This window comes from Lonchura striata, chromosome 17 (genome assembly GCF_050655825.1).
Source record: "Lonchura striata isolate lonStrDom1 chromosome 17, ASM5065582v1, whole genome shotgun sequence".
Taxonomy (NCBI): domain Eukaryota; kingdom Metazoa; phylum Chordata; class Aves; order Passeriformes; family Estrildidae; genus Lonchura; species Lonchura striata.
The window spans coordinates 3,495,857-3,520,311 of record NC_140719.1 but is presented as its reverse complement, the minus strand read 5'-3'; the positions used below and the strand labels follow the sequence as shown (position 1 = coordinate 3,520,311).

Below are 24,455 nucleotides of genomic sequence, written 5' to 3'. Positions count from 1 at the left end.
AAGGATGCACAAAAGTTACATTTCTTCAGCTGGCTTTAGTCAGGGCTAAATCAGTGCTCTGCAGGTGGAATGGGGTAAACACCCTGGGAAAACCATGGACAATCCTCTGCCTATGTTTTGTCTCTTAGGGATTGTCACCCCTACCCGCCCCCCACCATGCAATGGGTATCAGAGGGCTTGAGGGCCTCTGGGGAGGACAGAAGGACAGTGGGAGGTGTCCCTAGGGGACAGAAAGACAGTAGAAGGTGTTCCTACCCATGGCAGAGGGGTTGAAACTGGATGATCTTTTAGGTCCCTTCCAACCCAAACCATCCTGTGATCCTCAAACAGTCCCTGCAGCGCTGAGAGAGCAGCAGCAAAGGAGAGGGAAGGTTCCTTTCCTCACTCCTGCCCCACACAAGCTCAGTGCTCACTGCAGGGACCCCCTCCAGCTGAGTTTGGGATCACAGCACAAGGTTCACCTCCCGCATCCCAAACCCAGCTTCAACAGCCACAAAGAAAGAGCAACAACCCCTCCAGCCAAGGCCAGGTCACTTCTCTTTTTTCCTTCCCTCAAACCTTGGAGCAGCTGCCCTGAGCCAGCACTGAGAGCTTTAAACTTCCCGGGAGGGGCAGGGGCTGGGCTCTTTCTCCAGGCAGCACTGACAGAACCAGAGCACACAGCCTCCAGCTGCACCAAGGGAAATTTAGGTTGGATATTAGGAATAAGTTTTGTACAGAATGAGTGATAAAGTTCTGGAATGGCTGGCCGGGGAGGTGGTGGAGTCACCATCCCTGGTGTGTGTTTAACAAAGCCTGGATGTGGCACTGGGTGCCAGGGCTTAGGTGAGCGGTCGGGGCTGGGTTGGACTCGATCTCGAAGGTCTCTTCCAAGTGATTGGAAGGTCGAGATCAATGATCTTGAAGGTCCCTTCCAAGTGATTCTGTGAATTCCCGGGCAGGCATCCCAGGTGCTGAGCCCGTCCCCGCGTGTGACCGACAGCAGCATCCCGTGGGAGAGAGCCAGGCAGCGAGGAGGGGAGGAGGAGGAGGAGGAGGAGGAGGAGGAGGAGGAGGAGGAGGAGGAGGAGGAGGAGGAAGCCGAGCTGCCGAGTCAGCACCGCAGAGAGCGGCACAGCCGGGTCGGCTGCGAAGGACGCGCTCGCCGAGCCCACGGGAAAATGGTTTGAGTAATAATCAACGGTAAGGAAACCTCTGCCTTGGGGAGAGAGCTTAGAGGGGAAATACTCTGCGTTTTTCACGCCTTGGCTGGTGGGGGGAGCCAGGCTGGTGCTGGAGGGGCTTGGAACACAGCCAGGACGGCAGGCAGGGAAACGAGTCCCGTTTGTCCCGGTGAATCCAGTCCCTCCCTCTCCGTGCTGGGGTCCGGCGGGCTGGGGAGGCTGGGTTGGGGGAGCTGCTGTTTCCCAGTGCCACAAAGGTGTCCCCTGTCCCCCCAGCCTGCCGCTATGTGGCCAGCAGGATGAGGAGCCTGTGCAGCCGGGAGCCCCCGGAGCCACCGCCCTGCCCGGCGCAGACAGCGCCCCAAAAACAGCAGCAGAGTAAGTGGGGGGACAGGGGACTGGGAAACATGTCCCAAAGCCAGCAGCAGGGTAATTGTGGGGACAGAGGACTGGGACACCCCCATGTCCCAAAACCATTAGTAGGGTAAGTGTGGGGACAGGGGACTGGGACACCCCCATGTCCAAAAACCAGCAGCAGGGTAAGTGTGGGGACAGGGGACTGGGACACATGTCCCAAAGCCAGCAGCAGGGTAATTGTGGGGACAGGGGACTGGGACACCCCCATGTCCAAAAACCAGCAGCAGAGTAAGTGTGGGGACAGAGGACTAGGACACCCCCATGTCCCAAAGCCAGGAGCAGAGTAAGTGTGGGGACAGGGAACAGGGACACCCCCATGTCCAAAAACCAGCAGCAGGGTAAGTGTGGGGACAGGGAACAGGGACACCCCCATGTCCAAAAACCAGCAGCAGGGTAAGTGTGGGGACAGGGGACTGGGACACATGTCCCAAAGCCAGCAGCAGAGTAAGTGTGGGGACAGAGGACTAGGACACCCCCATGTCCCAAAACCAGCAGCAGGGTAAGTGTGGGGACAGGGAACAGGGACACATGTCCCAAAGCCAGCACCAGAGTAAGTGTGGGTTCAGCGGACAGGGGCACCCCCATGCCCCAAAGCCAGCACCAAAGTGTGGGCTCAGGGGACACAGACATGGACCCTCCTCATCCCAAACCTGCTGGGATGGGGGGCAGGGCTCAGCTGGGCTCAGCCAGGGGTGGGAGGCACCTCCACACTCTCTGTGCTCCCAGGACCAAGCTGCAAAAGTTTCTCTCCTCCCCTGCTTTATTTCTCTTGGGTTTTGTTGTTAAATGTCATTCCAACCCCAGCAGAGGGGAGGAGTAAATAGCAGCCTTTGGAAAAGGGGACAAACGTGCTTTGGGGTGGGATTAGGGGGACAAGAGATGTCACCTGCTCCCACAGAGCTGTGTGTCCCTGGGACACTGTAACCCAGAACCCTGCCAAACACCAAAACACCATACACTGAACTGGCAATGAGAGATTCCTTCCCAGTCTGCCCTCCCTGGTCCGTTTAAAGCACACACCTGAACCACAATGATTTTGCAGGTAAAGCACAGCCCCAATTTGGCACGGTGACTGCAGCAAGGACCATCCTGGCTCCTCTCCCTGCCCCAGCCAAGGCATGGAAAGTTCTCCAGAATCACCTGACTGCGCTGCTCGGGTGTCAGAGCTCCCTGGCAAAGTGAACTCAGCTTTGAGCAGCGGGCAGAGGAATCCCAGCACGGCAGGGATCTGCCCCACCCGTACTGGTTTCACTGGTTTGGCTGAGTGGCTCCTGCTGGCTCCTGAGCAAACATTCCAGAGCAGGAGCACATTCCCGGCAGCTGCCACATGCCTGTCACCTCCTGCCTCTGCCAGGAGCTTGGAGCTGTCCCTGGAGACTCCGGGGAAGGCGCAGGGCTGAGCCATTCCCTCCCCTCTGCCCCCATGAGCTGTGTGGGAGGGGAGGGAGTTGTGTGCACAGGGGGACCTCAAATATGTCAGAATTTCACCTGTCTCCTAAATTAACAGCTGGATCCTGATCAGGGAAGGGAAAGGGGATGTGTCCCTTCACTGCTGCCTTGATCAAGGGTGTGTGAAGGGGAAGCAGAAGGGAGGAGCAGCTGCCATCCTGCAGTGGGAGCCAGGACTTTGCTGAGGCTCCAGGAAGATCAGGGCAAGCACTTGGATGTATCAGGGAGAGGAATCAAACTCCTCTCTTGAGCAAAGCTCCTTTCTGCAGTTAATTGCTGGGTGTTTAATTGCAGTCAGGATAGCTGAGGTTTTCAGAGGAACTTACTGTCCCTTCCAGGACCTTTCTCCTTGGTTAATCCCAAACCCCTCTCTTTTCTCCCATCCTTATCATTCGCAGATGTAAAACCAGAGCTACCAGCACCCCCTGAAGCACCAGCCTCACCCCCCAGCAACATCAAACCCATCCAGTGCAGGTCCTGACAATAAAACCCTCATGGTCCTCCTGTGAAGGCCACAAGATTTCTTCCCACTGATTTTTGCTGGAAATCCTGTATCCCAGGGATTGGAAAATATCAGCAAATCCCTGCTGGATCTGCTCTCGGCACAGAAGCACATTGATAGAAAACGTCCTGATCAGTGTCTCACGACCAGAAATTTCTAGTTGGCAGGAAAAAAAAAGAAGATTCCCAATGTGTGTCAGATGCTCCTGGCACCCGTGGGCCATGGAATACCAGGGGAAGAGCAGGAACCGTTTCATCCTAGCAGGGAAGTAGATTTTTATACTGTGAAACTAAGTTATGCTCCTGGTGATATTGGTACAAATTCTGACCATATCCATAAAGGTCCCAAAGCAGTTCCTGAGCTGGAATAAGGAATTTGGGTGTGTGGGACTCCCTTTGCCCATGGCCAGTGGTGTGCAGCACCCCCAGAGCAGAGGCTGCAGGGATGCCAGCAGGATGTGCCCCCAGCCCTGCCCTGTCACAGGGCAATGACAGCAGAGCCCCAAACCCCAGCGGTGTGGGGGGGATTCTGCCTGACCCCTCCTGTGACAGCTCAGCCAGAAGTAAAGGTGGATGAAAATCAGCTGCTTGGCAGTGTGGTGGTTTTTCTTCTGGAAGGAGTTTGGTGTCACTGCAGTGCTTGGGATCGTGCACTGGCAGCGTGGGGCGATAAGGGGATCACATGGGAGGTCACTGATAAGGTTATTATGTGTGTTTTGGGGGGCTCACTGATAAGGGAGTCATGTGGGGAGGTCACTGATAAGGGGATCCTTTGTTGGGGGGGTCACTGATGAGGGGATTGTGTGTTGGAGACTCATTAATAAGGGGATCCTTTATGGGAGGGGTCACTGATAAGAGGATCCTTTGTTGGGAGGTCACTGATAAGGGAATTGTATTTTGAGGGGGGTCACTGATAAGGGGATCCTTTATGAGGGGTTATTGATAAGGGGATCCTTTCTTTGGGGGTCACTGATAAGGGGATTGTGTTGGGGGCTCACTAATAAGGGGATCCTTTATGGGGGATCACTGATAAGGGGATCCTTTGTGGAGATCACTGATAAGAGGATCATGTGTTAGGGCCTCATTGCTGAGGGAAAGGTGCTAGGGCGTCTAGGAGGAGATGGATGTCACCATTCCTGGGGCAGAAACAAGGGGAGAAGGAGCAGATCCATCCTGCACCATGGGAAGTGCCAAATCCTGGTGCTCCAGGGCTCAGCCTCCTGCTGCCACCCCGAGTGATGGTCTGGCCTTTGCTGGTACGAGGTTGTGTGAGGGGGTGATGGTTCTTGGCACGAGGTTTTGGACACAAAGGAGTCCCTGGCCGTCCCTGGGTTGTTTCTGACCCCTGGGGCAGCTCCTCCACCCCGAGCTGCTGGGCAGGAGCTCTCTAAGGTGAGCAGCTTTCCTGCATCTTTTATTAGAATCCTATTTTCAATCATTCATCCAGGACAAGCAATTACAGCTCCCTTCTCTGCCCCACAGCTCCTCCACACTGGAGTGTGGGCCACTGTTGAAACTCAAAATGTCCCTCAGACATTTTCAGATGTTCCAAGCCCAGGTCAGAAGCATTTGAGACCCTGGCAGGCAGCTGGAAACAGCTGTGATTTTGGATTTGAGCCATGGAATGATTTACCAACCATGCAGGAAGAACAAGAAGTCACAAAAGTTTAGATATTATAGAAGAAGTAGTCACAAAGTAAAGGGAAGAATTTTTGAGTGCTGTACAGGGGGGTTTTGGTTTTGTACATGGGGGTCAGAGGTTTTAAGATGGATTTGGGATTTGGGCCTGTCCTGTCCTCCCTCTTTCTCCTTCCTCACCTCCATGTTCTTGGTGATGTTGGCACTCACAGATTGGTTTAGAGTAGAAAACACCATTTAATATAGGTAATAGGCATTGGGAAAAACTGTAACCATGTAACATGTAATGTACCATATAAAAGATAGAAAAGCACCATTTAATATAGGTAATAGGCATTGGGAAAAACTGTAACCATGTAACACGTAATGTACCATATAAAAGATAGAAAATCCCCATTTAATATAGGTAATAGGCATTGGGAAAAACTGTGAACATGTAACATGTAATGTACCATATAAAAGATAGAAAAGCACCATTTAATATAGGTAATAGGCATTGGGGAAAACTGTAACCATGTCACACGTAATGTACCATATAAAAGACAGCAGCAGCCCTGGCGGGGAGAGAAGAAGCAGTCGGGGTCAGAGAGGATGTCAGGGTGTGTGTGTGCCTCTGCCTGAGCTCTGAGCAAACCACAGCAGCCCCAGGAGAAAATCTTTTAGATAACTTGCAATAAACTGCCTTGAGACCCAACAACAGAGACTGCTGAGCCTTTCTTTGGAAGCTCGGGCTGGAGGAGAGACCTTTCCAGCACACGGAGCCCCTGAACCAGGTTGGGCTCCGTCATGGGGACAGCTCTATTTTGGTGTTTTCAGCTCCCTCTGCTCAGCTGCCCCTGCCCCAGCAGTGCTGGGGGTGCAGCACGGTGCTCTGGATGAACTGGCAGGGACAGGGAGCGCTGCTGTGGCCCAGGTGTCCCCCTGGGCTGGCCCGAGGGAGCCGGCCTGTGACCAGCAGCCGGACGTAGCAGGCGCTGAAGATCACCAGGAGCTGCTGGGCCATGGCCTGCAGGGAACAAGAGAGGTGTCAGAGCAGGGCATCCCTGAGCAGAGCATCCACCAAACCCCATTTTCTCCCCGCTTCAAGGACTGTCCTACTCTGACAGGAGCAGGACAGCAGCCAATGGCACAGAGAACTGTGTGCCCTTGTGGCCAGCAGTGCTGTCCCCACAGGGGGGTGACACCAAGTGACTGCTGGCCCTGGGGACCTGCCCACTCTGTCCCTGCCTCCTGGGGCTTGTTTTGGCCTGTAGACATCCAGAGAGCCTCAATCTGCAGGGATATCACCTGCACAGAATTCACTTAGTGACAGTGACAGGAAAACTGCAAAGGAAATCAAAATAATCCCTTTGGTAGCTCCGTGCTGAGCAGGAATCAGGGCACATTTGTTGCTCAGCGTGGCACAAGTCTTTGAAGGCACCTTCCATGGAGGAGACAAAGGCTGGGCTCATCCATGGCTCAGCTCAGCCTGGGCAGGGGCATCAGGTCCCTGGGGAGAGGTTTTCTTCGAAACAGGACACTTGGGACCAGCAAGGAAAAGCCCAATCCATTAATTCCTCAAGGATTATCACCAGCTGCTCAGACAGCTTTGAATGTAGGTTTACAAGCGTGGAATTCAGGTTTTTAAGGGTTTCCTCCTCCTGCTCCTTGCAGCACCAGGGCTGGAGAAGGTCTGTGTGGATTTCCAGGTGCTTCTGCTGGAGAAAAAAGTGGTGTCCCCCATGGCTGGGATGAGTCTTGGAGCTGAGATGCCTTGGGGGGTGATTTGGTGCCACTGTGGGGGATATTTCTCCTCACCTGGGGTGGGCCCTCGGGGATGAGGTGCAAGAGCTCACTGCAGGTCACAGGATCTTTATTCAGGGTCACCTTGCTGGATAAAAGAGGGGATTCTTCACTTGGAGCCTCCTCCTCCACCCTCAGCTCAGGCTGAACTGCCACATCCAGGACCACCCAGAGCTTGTTCAGTCTCTGCCTCAAGCCTGCCTGGGAGAGAAGGAAATTTTGGGGCTTTCCAAAGGCAGGCAGCAGTGGTGTCCTGTGGAGAGACTTTACAGGGCACCATTTCCTCCTGCATGGATTTATTCCTGGGATTTCCCACCCCAGGCAGCAGTGGTGGCTTGAGGACAGAGTTTAAAAGGTGCAGTTTTCTCCTTTTTTGCACATTTTTCACTCCTGGGATTTCCCATGCCAAGAGCTGTGCCCAGCACTTGGAGCTGGGTGTCCATGCCATGGCCTGGCTGCCCTCAGCTGCCAGTGAGTGCCCCCAGCACCACGGGCACAGCCTGGCATGGAGAGCCCTGCCTTTAAAAACAGAGTTCTCTCATCCCCTGTGTGAGTCAGGGAACTGCTTCCATCCCTGCAGCTTGCAGGGAGATGAGCAGCCTGGAGATTTCAGAGAGCTCTCACCTCTCACCCCACAAAGGCAGTTCAGTGGCTATTTACACACCCACAGAGAGCAAAACGTTTTCTGAAGGCCAAGAGGACAAAGTTTGTCTATAATTAACTCAACCCAGCAATTCCTACTCCTCCAGGCTATCCCATTTATTCCAGGAGGACAGCTCAAGGTGGCAGCTGTTTCAAGGTGTGCCACATGCTTCCAAAATTTGCCTTTCGTTCCTGATGGCTTTCCATCATTAAAGCTGCACAGTTAATTATCCAGACATGCACATTCCATGGGGCCTGGACAAATTCCTGCTGAACTGGGCAGGGACAGGTTCACTTTATTCACCTCCCAGTCTGCCCAGCTCCCAGTGCACAGCAGGGGAATACCAGCAGGGCACTCAAACACTCATTTCTCCTTGCCCACCTCCACCCCAGCAAATCCAGGGCTTAGGGCAGGACCTGCCTGTGTCCCCAGGCTGTCCCCAGTGTCCCTTACCTGTGTCCCCTGCAGGTGAGTGATGTGGGCTGCCAGGGCCTGGAGGCAGGGCTCGGGACTGAAGTGCACAAACCACAGCTGCAAGGGGCAGGTTAAGGAAAGATCCTCTCCAAGCCTCCCCTCCCATCCATGTGGATGCTGGGATGGGCTCACAGGGAGCAGAGATGAGGCAGGTGATGCCCTCAGGGCAGCCAGGACCCAAATAACACAGCCCAGGGCTGGTTTGAAGCCTGGAGGGTTTTAAGACAAAACTCCAAGCTAATGGGGAAGCAGAGCCAGTCTTCCCTCACCCCCTGCAGCCTGGGATGACCCAGGGTCATTTCCCATCACTCATCTCAGTGACCCCACACTAAATAAACTCTGGGGCACAGAGACTCAGCTGCCCTAAACCCCTTCCTGCTGTCTCACCGTTGTTTCTAGGGATTCACTCCATTTCTTCTTTACCAAATTGCCCATTCTCAGTGCTGCCATGAGGACGCTGTTGAGAAGAGTTTTCCAAGAGGTTTTGGGGATGTGAGTCCTGCCAGCTCTGAGGCAGCCAGAGCTCTGTCCTTGTGCATCTGCTGCACCTGCCAGCAGCACGGGGATGCAGGAAAATGTAAAATCCAGAGGGTTTAAATGGATCTGACATTGGTACAGACAGAGCCATTGTAAATCTCTGGGTTATTTGCTGCTCTCAGGCAGTTTTGGGACAGGTAGGTCAAGGTGAAGGCTCCCTGGATTAGTGCTCTAATGGACTATGCTGGCCTGAATAAACATGGAATTCAGATTTACAGACATGGAATTCAGGTTTACAAATGTGGAATTCAGGTTTTTCAGGGTTTCCTCTTTCTCCTGAATGACTTTGCCCTCCTGCAGTGCTCACTGTCCCCTTCCCTGCTTCAGCCTGGCTTCCCTCTCCATTTGTATTTCAAGCCTCTCTTTGTCTCTCTCACCTTCCTTTAACACCTTCATGGAGCCTTAAAACTCTCCATTCCCCCAGATCCCTGTCTAGTGCCGAAAAATAAACTCTGAAAAGCAGCAAATGAGCCCAAGGATGGGGATTTTGTTTTTCTCCATGTTAAGAGTTTTTGGGGGACTGCTTGGTTTTCTTCCTGTTGTTTTTTAGTGGTTTTGGGGGTTTTTTGTGCCATAGGAGTTTTGCTATCCCTCTGCCTATAGGCAGAATCATCAGTGGCAAATAATTATAATTATTTTTAGGAATAATTATCTGCCCTAATGAATCCCACTTCAATCCTTTAGACTCATTATTTCCAATCACCTTTGGGTATATCTCAATCCCCACCTACAGGAGAAATAAAACCATCCCAATTTCTCATACTATCCCAAAGCAAATCCTAGGAATGCCACCCTCTGGATCACAGCACCAATAATAATTGATGTTGTGATTAATTCATAAATGTAATTTGTGTAATTGATAAATGCCCCCAGCAGGAGGCATTTATCCAGGAGGGATCTGACCAATTCCCACCAAGGATACTTGTAGGGTGTTGTGTGGCCCATCCAGGACATCTGTAATCCCCAGGATTATGCTGTGTTTGATGAAGATTTCATTGACAGCTGCCAGCCTCACATCTGTGTTCACGTTTAGCTGTTAAAGAATGCAAGGAAAAATAACACAATCCACAGCAAAAATCAACAAACTGCAGCTGGATAATCCCATATACTGCAGCTCTGAAAGGAAAACAGTGGGATTGAATTCCAGTGTCATGTTCTCCCTTCCATCCCCCAGCAATCTCCTTTCCTGAACCTCTGTGAACTCTCACATTTGCCTGTTTTCCTCTTGGAAGAATCATTTGCTCTGAAACCCCCTCTGGATTTTGAATCAAGACTTTCCAATATTATTCTTCAGCCAAATAAATGGTGCCAGTAATGCCAGAGGCAGCAGGGAATGCAAGGAGGAATCCCCAGGAGCAGGGCAGGAGCCAGAGCTGCTGTGGGAGCACAATCCACACTCTGCAAGGGCTGGTCTGCAGGGTGACCCTGCTGTGGCCTCTCAGTGCTCAGAGAAGCTTCGAGAGAGCTGGAGAGGGACTGGGGACAGGGGATGGAGGGACAGGACACAGGGAATGGCTCCCACTGCCAGAGGACAGGGATGGATGGGATATTGGGCAGGAATTGTTCCCTGTGAGAGTGGGCAGGCCCTGGCACAGGTGCCCAGAGCAGCTGTGGCTGCCCCTGGATCCCTGGCAGTGCCCAAGGTCAGGCTGGGCAGGGCTGGGAGCAGCCTGGGACAGCGGGAGGTGTCCCTGCCATGGCAGGGGTGGGGTGGGATGGGATTTAAGGTCCCTTCCAACCCAAACCAGCCTGGGATTCTCTGAGCCTCTGATCTCCAGCAGCAGGAGGTCTGATGCTTGAGCACATCCAGAGGAGGCAACAAGGCTAGTGAGGGGCTTGGAACACAAGCCCTACGAGGAACGTCTGAGGGAGTTGGGGTTGTTCAGCCTGGGGAAAAGGAGGCTCAGAGGTGATCTCATTGCTCTCCACAGCTCCTGAAGGGAGGTTGTGGACAGGTGGGGTCCATCTCTTCCACCGGGCAGCACTGACAGAACAAGAGGACACAGCCTCAAGCTACGTCAGGGAAGGTTTAGGTTGGATATTAGGAAAAAAAATTTCACTGAAAGAATAATAAAATACTGGAATTGTCTTCCTAGGGAGGTGGTGGAATCACCATCTATGGATATGTTTAAAATAAGACTGGACTTGGCACATGGTGCTATAGTTTAGTTGTGGTGTTAGGGCATAGGTTGGACTTGATGATCTTAGAGGTCTCTTCCAACCTCATTATTCTGGGATTCTGTGAGCCAGCCTGAGCAGCTCCAACACTTCCTTCCAAGCCTTCCATCCCCTCCCTTGGCTGCAGAACACCCCTTGCCTTCCCTGAGTGCTGTAAAATTATTCCCTCCTCCCTGGATCCTTGTATTCTTTGCCTGCAGCTAGGGAATGCCCAGCAGGAGGAATCCTGCTCCCCTCTCTCCACATACCCACACCAGGAGCCTCCTCTCACCTTCCTCTGGTGCCCATCAATGACCAGGATCACCAGGGCAGTGAGAGCCAGGGCCACCAGGGTCACCAGCACGCCAGCCCCCCAGGAATGGCCCAGGGAACACAGCTGGAGGGTGGAGTAAAGGTTTGTCCAAAGAGAGATGTAGAATACCTGGGGAAAAATAGAGAGCCTGGTGAGAGTCACAAACCATGAAAGTGAGAAAAGTCACACGAAGAAGAAAATAACAGTCTCTTCTCCCTTATAAATTAAGTCCCCTGAGATTTTTCACAGGGTGAGAAAGGACAAAACTTCTTTCCAATAATAAACAGAGAAAAGAAAGGACGGGAAGGACTGAGTGAGCCCTAGTTTATTTTTAAAAATCACCACTCACCAAAGACAAAGTGTGAATTATTAATGATGATTCATCCCTAGGAAGGATTTCAACAGAGTTCTTCCATTTAGATGAGGAATGCACTCACTGAGGCATATTAATAATAATTCTCAGAGTCCCTGGATTTAGAAAGTTCCTATTTCAAGGTGTGCAGAGACCACTCCATTACAGTAATGCTCAACCAGTGTTCACTGACACAGGGCTAAAAGGTTGTGTTAAAGGCAGGGACAACTGGATTCCTTCACCTCACAGAGCATGGATTTGGGCAGGACATTGCCTAGGAGCAGGTGATATGAAGGGCACGGCATCTTCTCTTAATGACAAAACTCAGGTGCACTAAACACGCACCAAACCCCCAAAACACTGAGCACCAATTCCTACAGTATCAGTGAAAGGAGAAGATTTGTATAATGGCTATCCTAAAATTTAAAAAAAAAGTAATTAAAACAATGATTTGGGTTTGATCACACCCTTTGCAGCTGCAAAGCACCAGCCTCACAGCAGATGCTCATGGTTGAGTCTCTGGAGGAGTTTCTTTCACCAGAAGAAGACAAACATTACCAAAAGCTGGCTGATTCATTGCTCTAAATTAGCATTAGGACCAGAATGCCTTCAGATCTTTAAAATCAAGCTCTAAACCAAGCGTGTTGTAGGTGCTGTCACCTCAGCATGTGCTGGGAACCCATGGACAGCCTGCTTTGGTGGGACTGCCAGCAACAGGGTGGAGAGAGAGCCCTGCCCTCCATCTGCAGGAATTCTGTGAGCTGGAATTGCCAAGAGAAGCCAGCAGGAACGTGTTAGAAGCAGGATTTGCTGCCCAGCCCAACCCCACTCCCTCCCTGGGCACAAGCACCCCGTGCCAGGCTGGGCAGCCCGTGGTGCCCTCACCATGGCCATGGCAATCTGGAAACCCCTGGAGCTGTAGAAGAGGTAGCGCCTGACTTCGGGCCTCAGGACACCCTCCTGGATCAGCCTCCTCCAGGGATCCATGGGCACCTGCACGGGAGCAAACACAAAACCAGAGCCAGCTGCTGCCAGGGACCTCATAAAATGGGAAAGCTGGACAGGGCAGAACGCACATCCAACCAATATGATTAATGCAACGCTCCCTGTTTATTCCAGAGAAGATGGCAGCTTTTATACACTTGTCTTGGTTTGAAAAGACAGGAGTCTGTGAAGGAAGGCAAAAGCCTCCTGTGAAATGGAAAGGTAAACTCCCTCCCTCCGAATTACCATAACTTTAAAAAGGCTCTCAGGTAAAGATATGGGAATGGGAATAACAGTTCTTTACTAGGAGAAAAACTAAATAAATGTAAAAAAATAAATTAAAAAAATGTAATTAGTACAAATGAAACTAGTGATGGAGTCAGAAACCTGACACCCTGAGGAGTCAGGGTGTTGGGAATAGTCCAGTTAAATGGTGGCTGCTCCTCCTGCAGTGGCAGATGGAATGCTGCTGGAGCGGGGATCTGGAGCAGGGTGGAGTTTTCTCTGAAGGTCTGGGGATGGAGTAGCTGGGCCTGGTCTTCCTCTGGGGATCCAGAAGAGAAGAAGCTGCTCCTCTGGGAATCCAGCGAAGGGCTGCCCTGGTGTCCCAAAAATTGCTGATTTTATGCAGGTAGGAGTGCTTGGCTCCTCCCTCTGGGTGGAGCATCTCCCAATGGGATGATGGAACTTTACCAGTCATGCAGTGAGACATTCAATGGCCATTAACAGAAGATTCTCCCTGGAGGGAGACATTGTTCTTGGGAGAGATAAGAAAACTGCCCAACCTCCAACAGATGGCAATAGAATCCATGCTGATCTTACAAGCCAGGACAACATTTCTATATAGTTTACAGATTACAAAGGCACTCTGATTGGCAAGCCAACATTGTTTGTCTTTGTCTTAAGGTGGCCTAAACCTCACACTATAAACCTGTACTGCTTCACACCCAGACAGCCCAGTGCTCCCCATCACACCTGAATACAATTTCTAACTGCAACACAAACTCTGAATTTCTAACTGTGCCACAAACTCTGAATTTCTAACTGCGCCACAAACTCTGAATTTCTAACTGTGTTAGAGGCTGGAAGGCCTCACAAGGCCCAAATCCGAGGCCTAGGCTGGAGTAGCTCAAATCTCATTCCAAACATAAATCATGCCCTCTCTCTCTCAGAAATGCTGCAACAGCCACCCTCCAGCCTGGACTCCAGTTCCCAGCAGAACCAGGCAGGGCAAACCTCGATACAGAAAGATGAGGAAGAGCCTGGGATGCGAGATGTGGGAGGTCAAGTGGCTCTTCAAAGTCCTATTTATTGTATATTACAGCTCTTCAAAATGCTGTTTGTTGTATACAAAATGCTGTTTGATGTATTTTACAGCAGCCATGGGTTGTGGGTGACAGCGCCACACTTACAGGTGTCAGCTCCAGCTCTAGGCAAACCTGAAACCCCTTTAGTTCTGGTTACATTGCATTGGATACTTTTCTTTGCTGAGCATTTTAATACCTAAGAACCAATCAACACCTTTACATTACCTACAGCCTGTCATAACTATCATTACTTATTATGGTCATTACTGCCCAACCACATGAGTTACAACCACATGTTACACTTTAAGCTTAAAAGTTGTTTTTCTGTTTTCTTGCAGTGGAAAATTCTTAGACCCTTTTTCTACTTGCCACATCAACATGTTTGTTTCCTATGTTCTCTTCTGCTTTTCCTAAGACCTATTTCTACTTGGTGAAAAACATCTTTTTTCTTTGTGGTCAACATATCCTTTGCTCTAGTCATGAAACCTCCTTCCAGCTCGACTTAACCTTTGCTTTCTTAGCTGTCCAGCAATGGCTCAGCAATTGTCAACTGACACATCTCTTATTCTTCTATAGCAAAACTTGCTTCCATCTCTGTTCTGCTCTTAGGTTCTACATTCAGATATCTTTATTCCAAGCACACACATCTGTGAGAGTTCTTTGTCAAATTTTCCTCTTTCCCAACAATGTAGAACACATTTTATGGTGCAAAAAGAAAGGATCCATCCCAGTTTATTTTGTGTGTCCCCTTTTATAGGGCTTTTAAGAGCATCCCCTGTCTATCCCAAATTTGTCAGTAACAAGTTGTTATTCTGTATTGATTGGTCACTCAAACCCCAGGTGTGTACATGAAGGGAAAGTTGTTTGTGAGAGATAGTTTTCAGTACAAAAACAGTTTATACAAGTGGCTAGTGTTTTCCACAGTCCTAGAGCCCTTTCTCAGGAAAAACAAGTTGTTTTTCACTGCTGCAGGACTCTGTTCTCACAAAGAGCTGTCGGCTTTCTCATGGCTTCTGTCAGCTCGAGTCAGGATTGGGTTTGTAGACCTTTGGCCTGCTGTTTCACTGTGAGAAATGAATTTGTAGAAAATTTTTAAAGTTTGATAGAAGGTTTATATAGTGTGTATAAATTTAGTGTGTAAATTTTCTACAAATTCTTTTCTCACATTTCACTACCACTCCTTGTGCAGTACTGCAACCCAAATCTGTGTCCCAGAGCTGCCTCCCACAGGGAGCATCTCCAATCCCACCCACAGAGCTGCCACAGACCCAAAACTTGTGTTCCTGCCTCAGCTGCAATGAGTAAAACCTGCCTGGGAAGGGCAGGGGAAGTCACAAGGGAAGAAAACCCCTTTTTGTGATGAAGGACAAGACAAGGCAGATATCCCAGGAATGCTCTGCCCTATCAGAGTGAATTTTAAACAAAATTCATTCCAAATAAACTTTAAAGAGTTTCTTCACTGAGGTTTAAGCCAAGTTCATCACAGTTGACTTCCAGCCTACAGGGAATAGACTGAAGTCAGACTGACACAAGCAACTCTCAAACCAAAAAAAACCCCAAAGCCATCTGGGACGTAGGTGTAAATGCAAATTATGCAAATGCAGCTGGAATTAACTCCCAGGAGAGCTCACCTGGATGCCGAGGGACTGCAGTTTGTCAGCACATAGGTCCATGTCGAAGGAGGAGGTGGGGCAGGTATTGTCCATGCTGAGCACCAGCAGCACCCGGCCCTGGGGGGGCTCTGCAAGAACCCAAAAGAGTCATGAGCACAGCACTAGGGGGGTTTTCACAGAATCACAGAATCATGGAAGGGGCCTCTGAGATCAAGTCCAACCTGTGCCCTAACACCTCAACTAAACTACAGCACCAAGTGCAATGTCCAGTCTTTTTTAAACACACCCAGAGATGGCGATTCCACTGCCTCCCTAGGAAAACAATTCCAGTATTTATTATTCTTTCAATGAAATTTTTTTCCCTAATATCCAACCTATACCTTCCTTGAGGTAGCTTGAGACTGTGTCCTGTTGTTCTGTCAGTTTTATCCCACAGCCAAGCAGCACCTGGCAAAAGGGAGGCTGAGAACACAAACCACCCGGATGTGATTTAAACTGATCCAGATTCCCCTCCTTGGCCATTGCTAAGGAGCTCTGCAAGCAGCCTGAGACCCCCTGGAAGGAAACAGACTGCAGAAAGGGAGGAAACCCCCAAAACATCCCAGGAGTGAGTAGCCAGAGATGAGGAGATAAGAGGATGCTCTGATCTGCAGCACAACCATGTCCTGCCTGGAGGTCAGGGTGAAACAGCAGGCCAAAGAATCCTGACTCAAACAACTTGTTTTCCACAGTCTTAGAGCTCTTTCTCAGGGAAAACAAGTTGTTTTGTGAGCTGGAATTGCCAAGAGAAGCCAGCAGGAACGTGTTAGAACCAGGACTTGCTGCTCAGCCCAACCCCGCTCCCTCCCTGGGCACAAGAGCCCCGGTGCCAGGCTGGGCAGCCCGTGGTGCCCTCAGCACAGCCATGGCAATCCGGAAGCCCCTGGAGCTGTAGAAAAGCCAGTTTGGGCTTTCTCATGGCTTCTGTCAGCTGGAGTCAGGAATTGGTGTGTAGGACTTTGGCCTGCTGCTTCACCACCACAATGGGCTCAGGCTGCTCGGTGGCACCGAGGCTCACTTCCCTCTTGGAGACCCTCCCACTGCCCACCCACCATGAAAACCAACTTGAGCACTGAATTCAAGTGCTGCCCAGCAATCCCATCGCTCGGGAATGTGGCAGGGCTGCCCTGGAGCACCCCAGCTCCTGCAGCAGCGTGGCTCTGCTCGAGGCTTTCAGTGTCAGCCCGGGGCAGGATCAGAGATGCATCCTAGAGACTCAAGTCAGGAGCCTCAAACGTGTCAGGACAGCCTGTCCTAGATTTGAGGAGCAGCACGGGAGAGCTGTGATCTCCAGGCAGCCCATCTGGCATCCCCCGAGAGCTTACACAAGCTGTGCCACAGAGAGAGGAAGAGTTTGGAGCTAAGGAAGTGGCTGGTTCAGCTGAGGTCCTGCTTTGCTGAAAGGTCCCACCCAAATTTCCTTCCCCTTTGCAGCTCCAGGGTCAGCCAGGTGTCCCTGGGCTGCTCCTGGGGACATTAGAACAAAAAGGGGGCCCTGCTGGAGGGTGCAGGGGGGTGTGAGTGACCATCCATGGCTCTGCCTGCTGCCAGAGTGCTCCCAGCCCTGTCCAGCCTGGTCTTGGGCACTGCCAGGGATCAGGGGCAGCCACAGCTGCTCTGGGCACCCTGTGCCAGGGCCTCACCTCCCTCATAGAAGGAATTTCTTCCCAATATCCCATCCAGCCTTGCCCTCTGGCAGTGGGAGTTATTCCCTGCGTCCTGTCTCTCTCCATCTCTCCTGTCAGCCCCTTCAGGCTCTGAAGGCCACTGAGCTCACCCCAAAGCTTCTCCTCTCCAGGTGAACAACCCCAGCTGTGCCAGCCTTCCCTCCCAGCAGAGCTGCTCCATCCCTCTGCTCCCCCTGGATCCTCTGGGTCTCTGCAGCAGCTCCAGCTCCTCCCTGTGCTGGGGCAGCTCTGCAGGTGGGGTCTCACCTGAGCACAGGGCACAGGGGCAGCATCCCCCTGCCCTGCTGCCCCCAGCACAGGTCAAGTTTCCCAAAGATTTCTCAGTTTCAAAGGCCAAGAGGAGAGGCCTTGCAGCGGGCTGCTTTTCAATAATTTGATTTCTTCATTCCTGCATATCAGGTCTTCCTAAAAAAAGCCCCAAAGCATCTCCATCCCCTTCCCAAACTGCTGAAACATCCACAGTGTTTTGGTACTTTCACAAGTGAGATTCTGTTAAAGAGCATCTTTGGTAAAATCTGTCAGTGGTTATTTTAAGGACACTGAGCTCAGATCTGCCTCTCCTGTTTGCAATGAGCTGCTCCCTTACCTGTCACCCACTGCAGGGCTCCTTCCTTGAAATCACTCTTGCTGTACAGGAGGGAGGAGCCATTTTTCTCACTTCCACCGACTTGGCTTTTCTGGGCCATGCTGGAGGTGTGTCTCCTTGAAGGATTCTCTGTTTTCTGGTCAGAAATTCAGCATTTCTTTCTCTCCCTGCTGGGAAGCACCAACCAGCCCCACAGTAGCTGAGTGGGGAGCAGACTGTGAAACCCTCACTCCCACTGCTGCCTTCCTCAGGATCCTGCTTCCCATGAGCCACGAGGCATTTTTGAGCCCTGAAAAGAAAAAAAAAAAAAAAAAAAATCCCAAATCCTGCAGAGACAGCAAATAAAGGATAACAGCAGTGACTGTGCTCCTTGGGGACGTCAGCACCTGGTGTTGGCCAGCGTGAGTTCAGTACACACAGACTCACTTTGTATGTTTGGCTTTTGTTGAGAGGTGGAAAAGTAACCTTTAAATAATCCTTAAATTACCCTGACATCCATCAGCATTCACATTTTGTAAGCAATTGCCAAGGAACAGTCAGGGTTTCTCCTTGACAAGCCTCTTTGCCATCACTTACAGAAGAACCTGGAGCTGGTGGAAATGTCCCTCCCTGGAAGTGACACTGGGACAGATCCTCACCACAGGATGGGAGAAGTGCAGATAAGGCAGAAAATGCATCTGCTGAAGGCAGAGTCAAGCAGGAGCTCCCACCCAGCAGCAGTGAAGCCTTTGAGGGTGTTTGCTTTCCCTTCCTTTCTCCTCTGCTTTCCCTTCCTTTCTCCTCTGCTTTCCTCTCCCCTCTCTGTTCTTTTCCTTTTCCCTCTCCTCTCTTTCCCTTGTTCCTCTCCTCTGCTTTCCCTTCCCCTCTCTTCCTTTATCCTCTCCTCAGTTTTCCTTCTTCCTCTCCTCTCCTCTCCTCTCCTCTCCTCTCCTCTCCTCTCCTCTCCTCTCCTCTCCTCTCCTCTCCTCTCCTCTCCTCTCCTCTCCTCTCCTCTCCTCTCTCTTTTCTTTGCTTTTCTTTTCTTTTTTCTTTTCTTTTTTTCTGTTTCTCCTTTCCTCTGTTTTCCTTTTCCCTCTCCTCTGCTTTGCTTTCCCCTCTCTTTTCCTTTCTCCTCTCCTCAGTGTTCCTTCTTCCTCTTCTCTACTTTCCTTTCCCCTCTCTTTTCCTTTCTCTGTTCCTCAGTTTTTCTTTTCCCTCTCCTCTACTTTCATTTCTCCACTCCTTTCCTTTCCCCTCCCCTCTCCTCAGGGAAGTTCTCCCAGCAGGCACAGTGCCCAGGGTTTCCCAGGTGCTTTTTTCCCTGCTGACACAGCTCTCCAACCTCCTCCGCACCTGTGGGCGGCTGTTAAATGCTTGGAAGACTCTGGAGTTTACTTTTCAATTACCTTCCACTCCAGCTCTCCAAAACCCCACTTACTCTTTAACCTCTGCTCAAACCAGGAGCCTGTTGCTGTCTCCTGGTGGGAGGATCCCTCACAGATCTCACCCACTCTCCTTCCAAAAGGGATTGTTCTGTTTCTGACTTTTTTTCTGTTGGTTTGTTTTGGGTTTTTTGGTTTTGTTTTGTTTTGTTGGGTTTTGTTTGGTTTTTTGTTTTGTTTTTGTTTTTTTTTTTCTGATGGTGGGGCTGTATTTACCCCCTTGCACAAAGCCAGGACAGTCTCTGGTTGAAGAATGTCAGAAAGGGAACTGAGGCAAGAGAAACAACATGCAAAATTTTTCTGATCACAGGGGAAAAAAACAAAAAGGGCTGAAAACTCCCTTAAAAAGCTGAAACTTAAAGGATCTGAACTTAAAGGATCCCTGAAAACTTAAAGGATCAAGGCAGTGAGTGTGTGCACACAGGATGGGCACAGCACCTGCTCTTCACTTGCAGGAGGGGATCCCCTGGGCACAGCTCTGCCATGAGGATCATGGGCACCACGTGTCACAGGGCACATCCCAGCACCAAAAGGTGCATTCAGACTGGATTTTCTCACTCCTTTCCCTCTTTTGCCTTCCAACAAAAGGGAGTGGAAAATCAAGACAGAAAAGCCCACAGAAGACAGAAGTAAAGAGTGAAAATACAGAGGAAACTAAACAAACTGAAGAAAAACCTGATTAAAACCAACCACCCTGTAGCTGCTGCTGGCACATCCATTTGGAGATGAATCAAGGCTCTCTGGCTCAGATGATGAGAATTTGGGGTCTCTGGAGGACAGTCCCCAGGAGGTGACAGTGAAGGTGCAGCAGCTCAGCCATCCTCAGGAGGGAAACAACCTTCCCAAAATGCTGGGAGCTCTTCAGCCAAAGCAGCTTTGCTTTTACCTCTGACAGGTAAAAGTTTGGCTCTGCTGCCTTTCCCTGCAGAACTGCCCATTTGGGGATTTGGGTCCCCCCAAACCTCCCTCTGATCCCTCCTGAGGCACCTTGAGGAGCAGCCTCTCCTCTCCTGCACTCCCAGGTTTGTGTTGTCTACATTTCTTCTTATTCTTTCTGCAATGCCAACATCCCTCTGGTGAATTGACTTCCTTCTTTTTTGGACACCTCCAAGCTCTCACTAAACAGCAGAGAAACACCCAGCAGGTCCTTCTGCCTTGTTCCCAGTGCAGCCAGCAGAGCCTTACCTGCTCCAGCTCACTCCTGGTGCTGGGAATGCAGCTCAGCCACCTCCTCCTGCTGCTGCCTGTCCTTTACGTGCCACTGTCCCACTCTGCACTGCACAGGTGCCACACTGTGCCACCCCCAAGCAGGAAGGTGCCAGCTTGTGCTGGATGAGGTCCCTGTGTCCCCTGTGCCTCCTGGGAGCAGGGATTACCCAGGCCTGTGCCCCTGCCTCCCCCTCCCCACCCTGAGCTGCAGGCACCGACTTGCAAAATCTCCCTGGTGCATGTGACTCTCCCCCTGGGCTGCATTCACAATTGTGGGTTTAACCCTCTGTAGTTCCTCAAAAGTGTTCCCACGGAGAAGGCACAGCCACAGCGGGAGATTCTCCTCCTCACCTTCAGCAGTGTGGGGGTCCAGAGCTGGAGCTGGAGCCTGAGGAATGTGAAGAGATGAAGAGTGGCACAGACAGGAGGCTCTCCCCTTCCTCCTTCTCCTCCTGGATCAGCCAGGCAGGATTGAGGAACTACAAATCCCACAGTTGCACCACATCAGTTCCTGTGAGTGTTTCAGTCAAAACCAAACACCCAAGACAGGGCTGGAGACATCAGAAGAGGGGAAGGCAGATCTCAAGGCTGACAAGAGGTCACTGTTCATCAAAGGGTCATGGAAAGCACACAGGAGCAGGCATGACAAGCAGGAGTTGTAGCCCTCCCCAAACCAGGCTGTGCTGATGCAAGATTCCCCTCCAGCAGCTCCAGAGGAAGGCTCAGGCACAGTCAGATGGATCCTCCAGAGCACTGCACATGCTGGAGGTGTTTGCCTGACAATGCTGAGGCACCATGAAAACAAAGCTCCTTAGCCTGGGAATCGTGGCGTCAGAGCTGCCCAAAAGCTGCAGGATCCATGGAGGGTTGGAACAAAGCAAATCCAGGGGTGGATGGTTGAAAGAAAAGGAAAAATCAGCTCTTGCAGTGTCTGTGTGCACTTCCTGGAGCAAAGGACGCTCTCCTGGAGGGATGGGTTCTGCAGCCCTGCTGCTCCCGAGCTGTGGGTTCATCCCATCACGTGGCTCCACACGCAACAGGAACAACTCCAAAGCCACTCACCCTCATGGGATCTTGTTACACTGGAAACTGGCACCACCACCCAGGTACGGGGGAAAATCCCATAAATCTGTCACCAGCTCAAGGCCCAGCTCCAATCCCCACCCAAGACAGGGCCATGGGAAGCTTTGAACTCTTTTGCAAACGTTCCTCATCAAAAGTTTTGGCTGTGTTTGCTCCTCACCCACACAGAGATGCTGACAGGGAACACGAGAAGCCAAGAGCACTGCCAGCTCTCCCCAGCAGAACGCTCCAGGCAGATCCCTGTGGGGCAATAACTTGAAAGCAGCGTGGATAAGGAGCTGCAGCACAGCCCCTGTGCCTCTCTTGTTTGGCAAGACACAAAAGGTCTTGGCATCAGCACCTCCAGCAGGAAACTCCTGCTCATTTCACGGGAGTGTTGGGATCACCAGAGGCTGGGAATGCCAGGATGGTTTGGCTTGGAAGGACCTTAAATCCCATCTGATCCCACCCTTCCACCAGCCCAGGCTGCTCCAACCCTGTCCAGCCTGGCCTAACCCTCCCCTTTGCTGCCTCTGGGGGAGTCCCCCACCCCGTTTTCCCAAATTCCTGCAGTGCTGGGCAGCTGCTCGTGGATTGCTCAGAGTTGATGTATTTGGTTTCACCTTTCTCAGTTACTCCTCCCTGCAGGGAGGCTCAGCATATTGGTTTCAGATCATTTCTCCCACTTATCAAGATCATTTGGAGCTGTCATTCAGTGCTCTGTACTGTTTGTATCTTTTACCAGCTTGGTGCCCTGGACTTATATTGTACTCCCTGTTCCACCTGCTGCATTAATGAATATATTACAGGAAAACTGATTGCAGGGAAATGAAAAAAATCTGCTTTTTCAAGATAGATATTTGAGGACTGTCCCAGGCTGACAGTGCCCACCCACCCCACCCAGCCTCAGGAATAACCTCACCCTTCTTCACATCCTTCATGTCATTTCTGAGGTCACTCTTCAGCACCTGTTTGAAATCTCAATGCTTTAAACAACCAGACACACACATTTAGTGTGGTTTTGCCTTTTCTGACCACGTTCTCTCTGCGTTTACTCCATGCTTTGATAAATTCAGCTGCTTTGCAATATTTGGAATTCACACCCCCATTATTCCAGCTTTTTTGATCACAGTCTGCATGTGGTTGCAGTTTCTCCCCACGTCAGCCTTGTTTGGACTGTGCACACTGCAGCCAACACTGGCACATCTCATTTTCTTTTGATGAAACTGCATTTTCAGGGGAGAACTGTGCCATCTCTTTCTTATGTTTTCCCTAGTGAGCCTTAATTAGGAGAACAAAGTTGTTGAACGCCTTGTATTGCCTTTCTCCTCCCTTCCTGCACACAAAGTCCTTTCACTTTGCGTTGTTGGATTTTTTTGTCAGCAAAGCTGACAGATTGACAGTCATTAAATATAAAAATTTATTTCACACTACCCATAAATTACAAGTTTCAAATGAAGAATGACACTTGCTTAAGGCACTGAGTGTGGTTCTTATCTTTTTGTCCTACTTCTGCCTTTTTCCTATGAAGACTTAAAGTATTATTCTTTTTACTATGGTAATGCAAAAAAATCTCTTTTCTCGGATCTCAAATTAAAAGAGGCAAAGCTCGCTATGTGCCTGGGATAATGATTCAGCTATTGATCCAGAAGATGCTTTATTAGATTATTTTGAGGCAGAAGAATGTAATTTAATACCAATTTATTTTCTATTCCTATGGTAGTCCAAGATAGAATCTTTTCTGCATGAAATTAGCACTTTCTCCTTTCAACCTCAAAGAAACATTACACTGTGCTCCTTCCTTGGATAAATTTGGGAAAACTTTTTCAGCAGAACATTGATCTAGAGGGTTCTCAACAGTATTTTCTTTAAGACTTTAAAGCCAAGACCTCAGCTGGGATCAGCAGGTTCTTGCCTTGTCTCTCCCATGATGCATTAATGCAAGAACTAGTGAAGAGAGGTAAAGGGGAAAGAGATTCCAGGTGAGGAAAACAGAGGCAAAGAGGGAAAACAGAGCAGGTTTAGTGCAGGCAGAGAGAAGGGAGAGGAGCTGCGTTGTTCACACAGTCATCTGTCACCTCCAGGGGACACGGCAGGGTGGTCCCACCCCACAGCAGCAGGACAGCACCTGGGATACCCCATCCTGCTGCTCACACCTCCCACGGTGTGCCCCACGGGCCAGGAACTGCTGCATTTTCTGTAGGGTTACCAAATTCTGCCTTCTCTCATGTCTGCTGGGCTCCAGGGCGGGAGAAAACAGCAGGAGCACAGAGCTGGGATGGCAGGAAAGGGATAGAGGGAGTGCTGCAGCTCACTGGGCTGATCTGCCATTAAAACAGCTCCAGATTTAATAAAGTTCATCAGGAAGTGTGCAGTGACCTCACAAAAGCAGAAAAATGAGGAATTGAAGCTTACCAAATGCGGGGTTGCCCCCTGGAATACCCTGAATTCCCTGATGTTGCCATCCAGCACAGCCAGCCTGGCAGCTCGAGGCAGGGAGGGGGAGGGCTCCTGGATGTCCAGCAGCAGGAAAATGTAGGTTCCTCTCCCTGCTTCTAAAAGTGCCCAAATCCAGCTGCCAGGGGAGCTCCCGCTAAAGCACTGCCAGCCAGAATTGCTGCCCCACTCATGAGAGCTCTCTGGACTCCAGATCCGCGGTTAGAGGTGATTCCCTTCCTTTATTTCATAGGATCACAGGATCACAGAATATCCTGAGCTGGAAGGGACCCCAAGGATGACCCCAGCCCAGCCCCTGTCCCTGCCCAGACCCCCAAAATCCCACCCTAGGCATCCCTGGCAGCGCTGGCCAAAGGCTCCTGGAGCTCTGGCAGCCTCGGGGCCGTGCCCATTCCCTGGGCAGCCTGGGCAGTGCCAGCACCTCTGGGGGAAGAACCTTTCCTGCTCTCCAGCCTGAGCTGCCCTGGCCCAGCTCCAGCCGTGCCCTGGCTCCTGTCCCTGTCCCAGGGCAGAGCTGGAGCTGCCCCAGGAGGAGCTGCAGCCCCGGGGAGCTCTGCCCTCAGCCTGCCCCAGCTGAACCATCCCAGTGCCCTCAGCTGCTCCTCACGGGCCCCTCCACACCCTGCCCCATCCCTGCCCTCCTTTGGACGCTCTCTCACAGCT

General features: G+C 51.0%; 1 protein-coding gene and 1 long non-coding RNA gene across 9 annotated transcripts in view; one reads left to right on the top strand and one right to left on the bottom strand.

Moving 5' to 3' along the window:
- Positions 1-620: 620 nt before the first annotated feature.
- Positions 621-24,455, top strand: part of LOC110480267 (uncharacterized) — a 219,012-nt gene continuing 195,177 nt past the window's right edge. The window contains exons 1-4 of the long non-coding RNA XR_014958770.1: positions 621-690; positions 942-1,182; positions 1,440-1,541; positions 3,428-5,574. This is a non-coding gene — a long non-coding RNA (uncharacterized LOC110480267). The remainder of the gene's footprint in view (positions 691-941; positions 1,183-1,439; positions 1,542-3,427; positions 5,575-24,455) is intronic.
- Positions 4,309-24,310, bottom strand: TMEM268 (transmembrane protein 268). 8 transcript variants are annotated; one of them, XM_085593799.1, is made up of 10 exons: positions 20,625-24,078; positions 17,644-17,932; positions 15,349-15,458; positions 12,770-13,009; positions 12,312-12,419; positions 11,054-11,203; positions 9,527-9,637; positions 8,047-8,124; positions 6,966-7,151; positions 4,309-6,174 (listed from the first exon to the last, which is right to left on the bottom strand). In XM_085593799.1, exons 2-10 carry the CDS (start codon positions 17,741-17,743, stop codon positions 5,995-5,997), a joined length of 1,263 nt encoding a protein of 420 aa, XP_085449925.1. In that variant the 5' UTR covers positions 17,744-17,932; positions 20,625-24,078; the 3' UTR covers positions 4,309-5,994. The 8 variants fall into 8 exon arrangements, with proteins under 8 accessions (XP_085449925.1, XP_085449930.1, XP_085449929.1 ...); XM_085593798.1 differs by lacking the exon at positions 4,309-6,174 and adding an exon at positions 6,208-6,865 and having other exon boundaries at positions 20,250-24,310; XM_085593797.1 differs by lacking the exon at positions 4,309-6,174 and adding an exon at positions 6,208-6,865 and having other exon boundaries at positions 20,625-24,310.

Excerpts from the sequence above, each read along its gene's own strand:
- TMEM268 (XM_085593798.1), bottom strand. The coding sequence starts at position 17,743 with ATGGCCCAGAAAAGCCAAGTCGGTGGAAGTGAGAAAAATGGCTCCTCC. Across the intron at positions 12,420-12,769 it reads CTCCATCACTAGTTTCATTT|GTGCCCATGGATCCCTGGAG; the intron begins GTACTAATTACA and ends GCTCCCGTGCAG. Across the intron at positions 8,125-9,526 it reads GGCCACACAACACCCTACAA|CTGTGGTTTGTGCACTTCAG; the intron begins GTATCCTTGGTG and ends TGCCCCTTGCAG.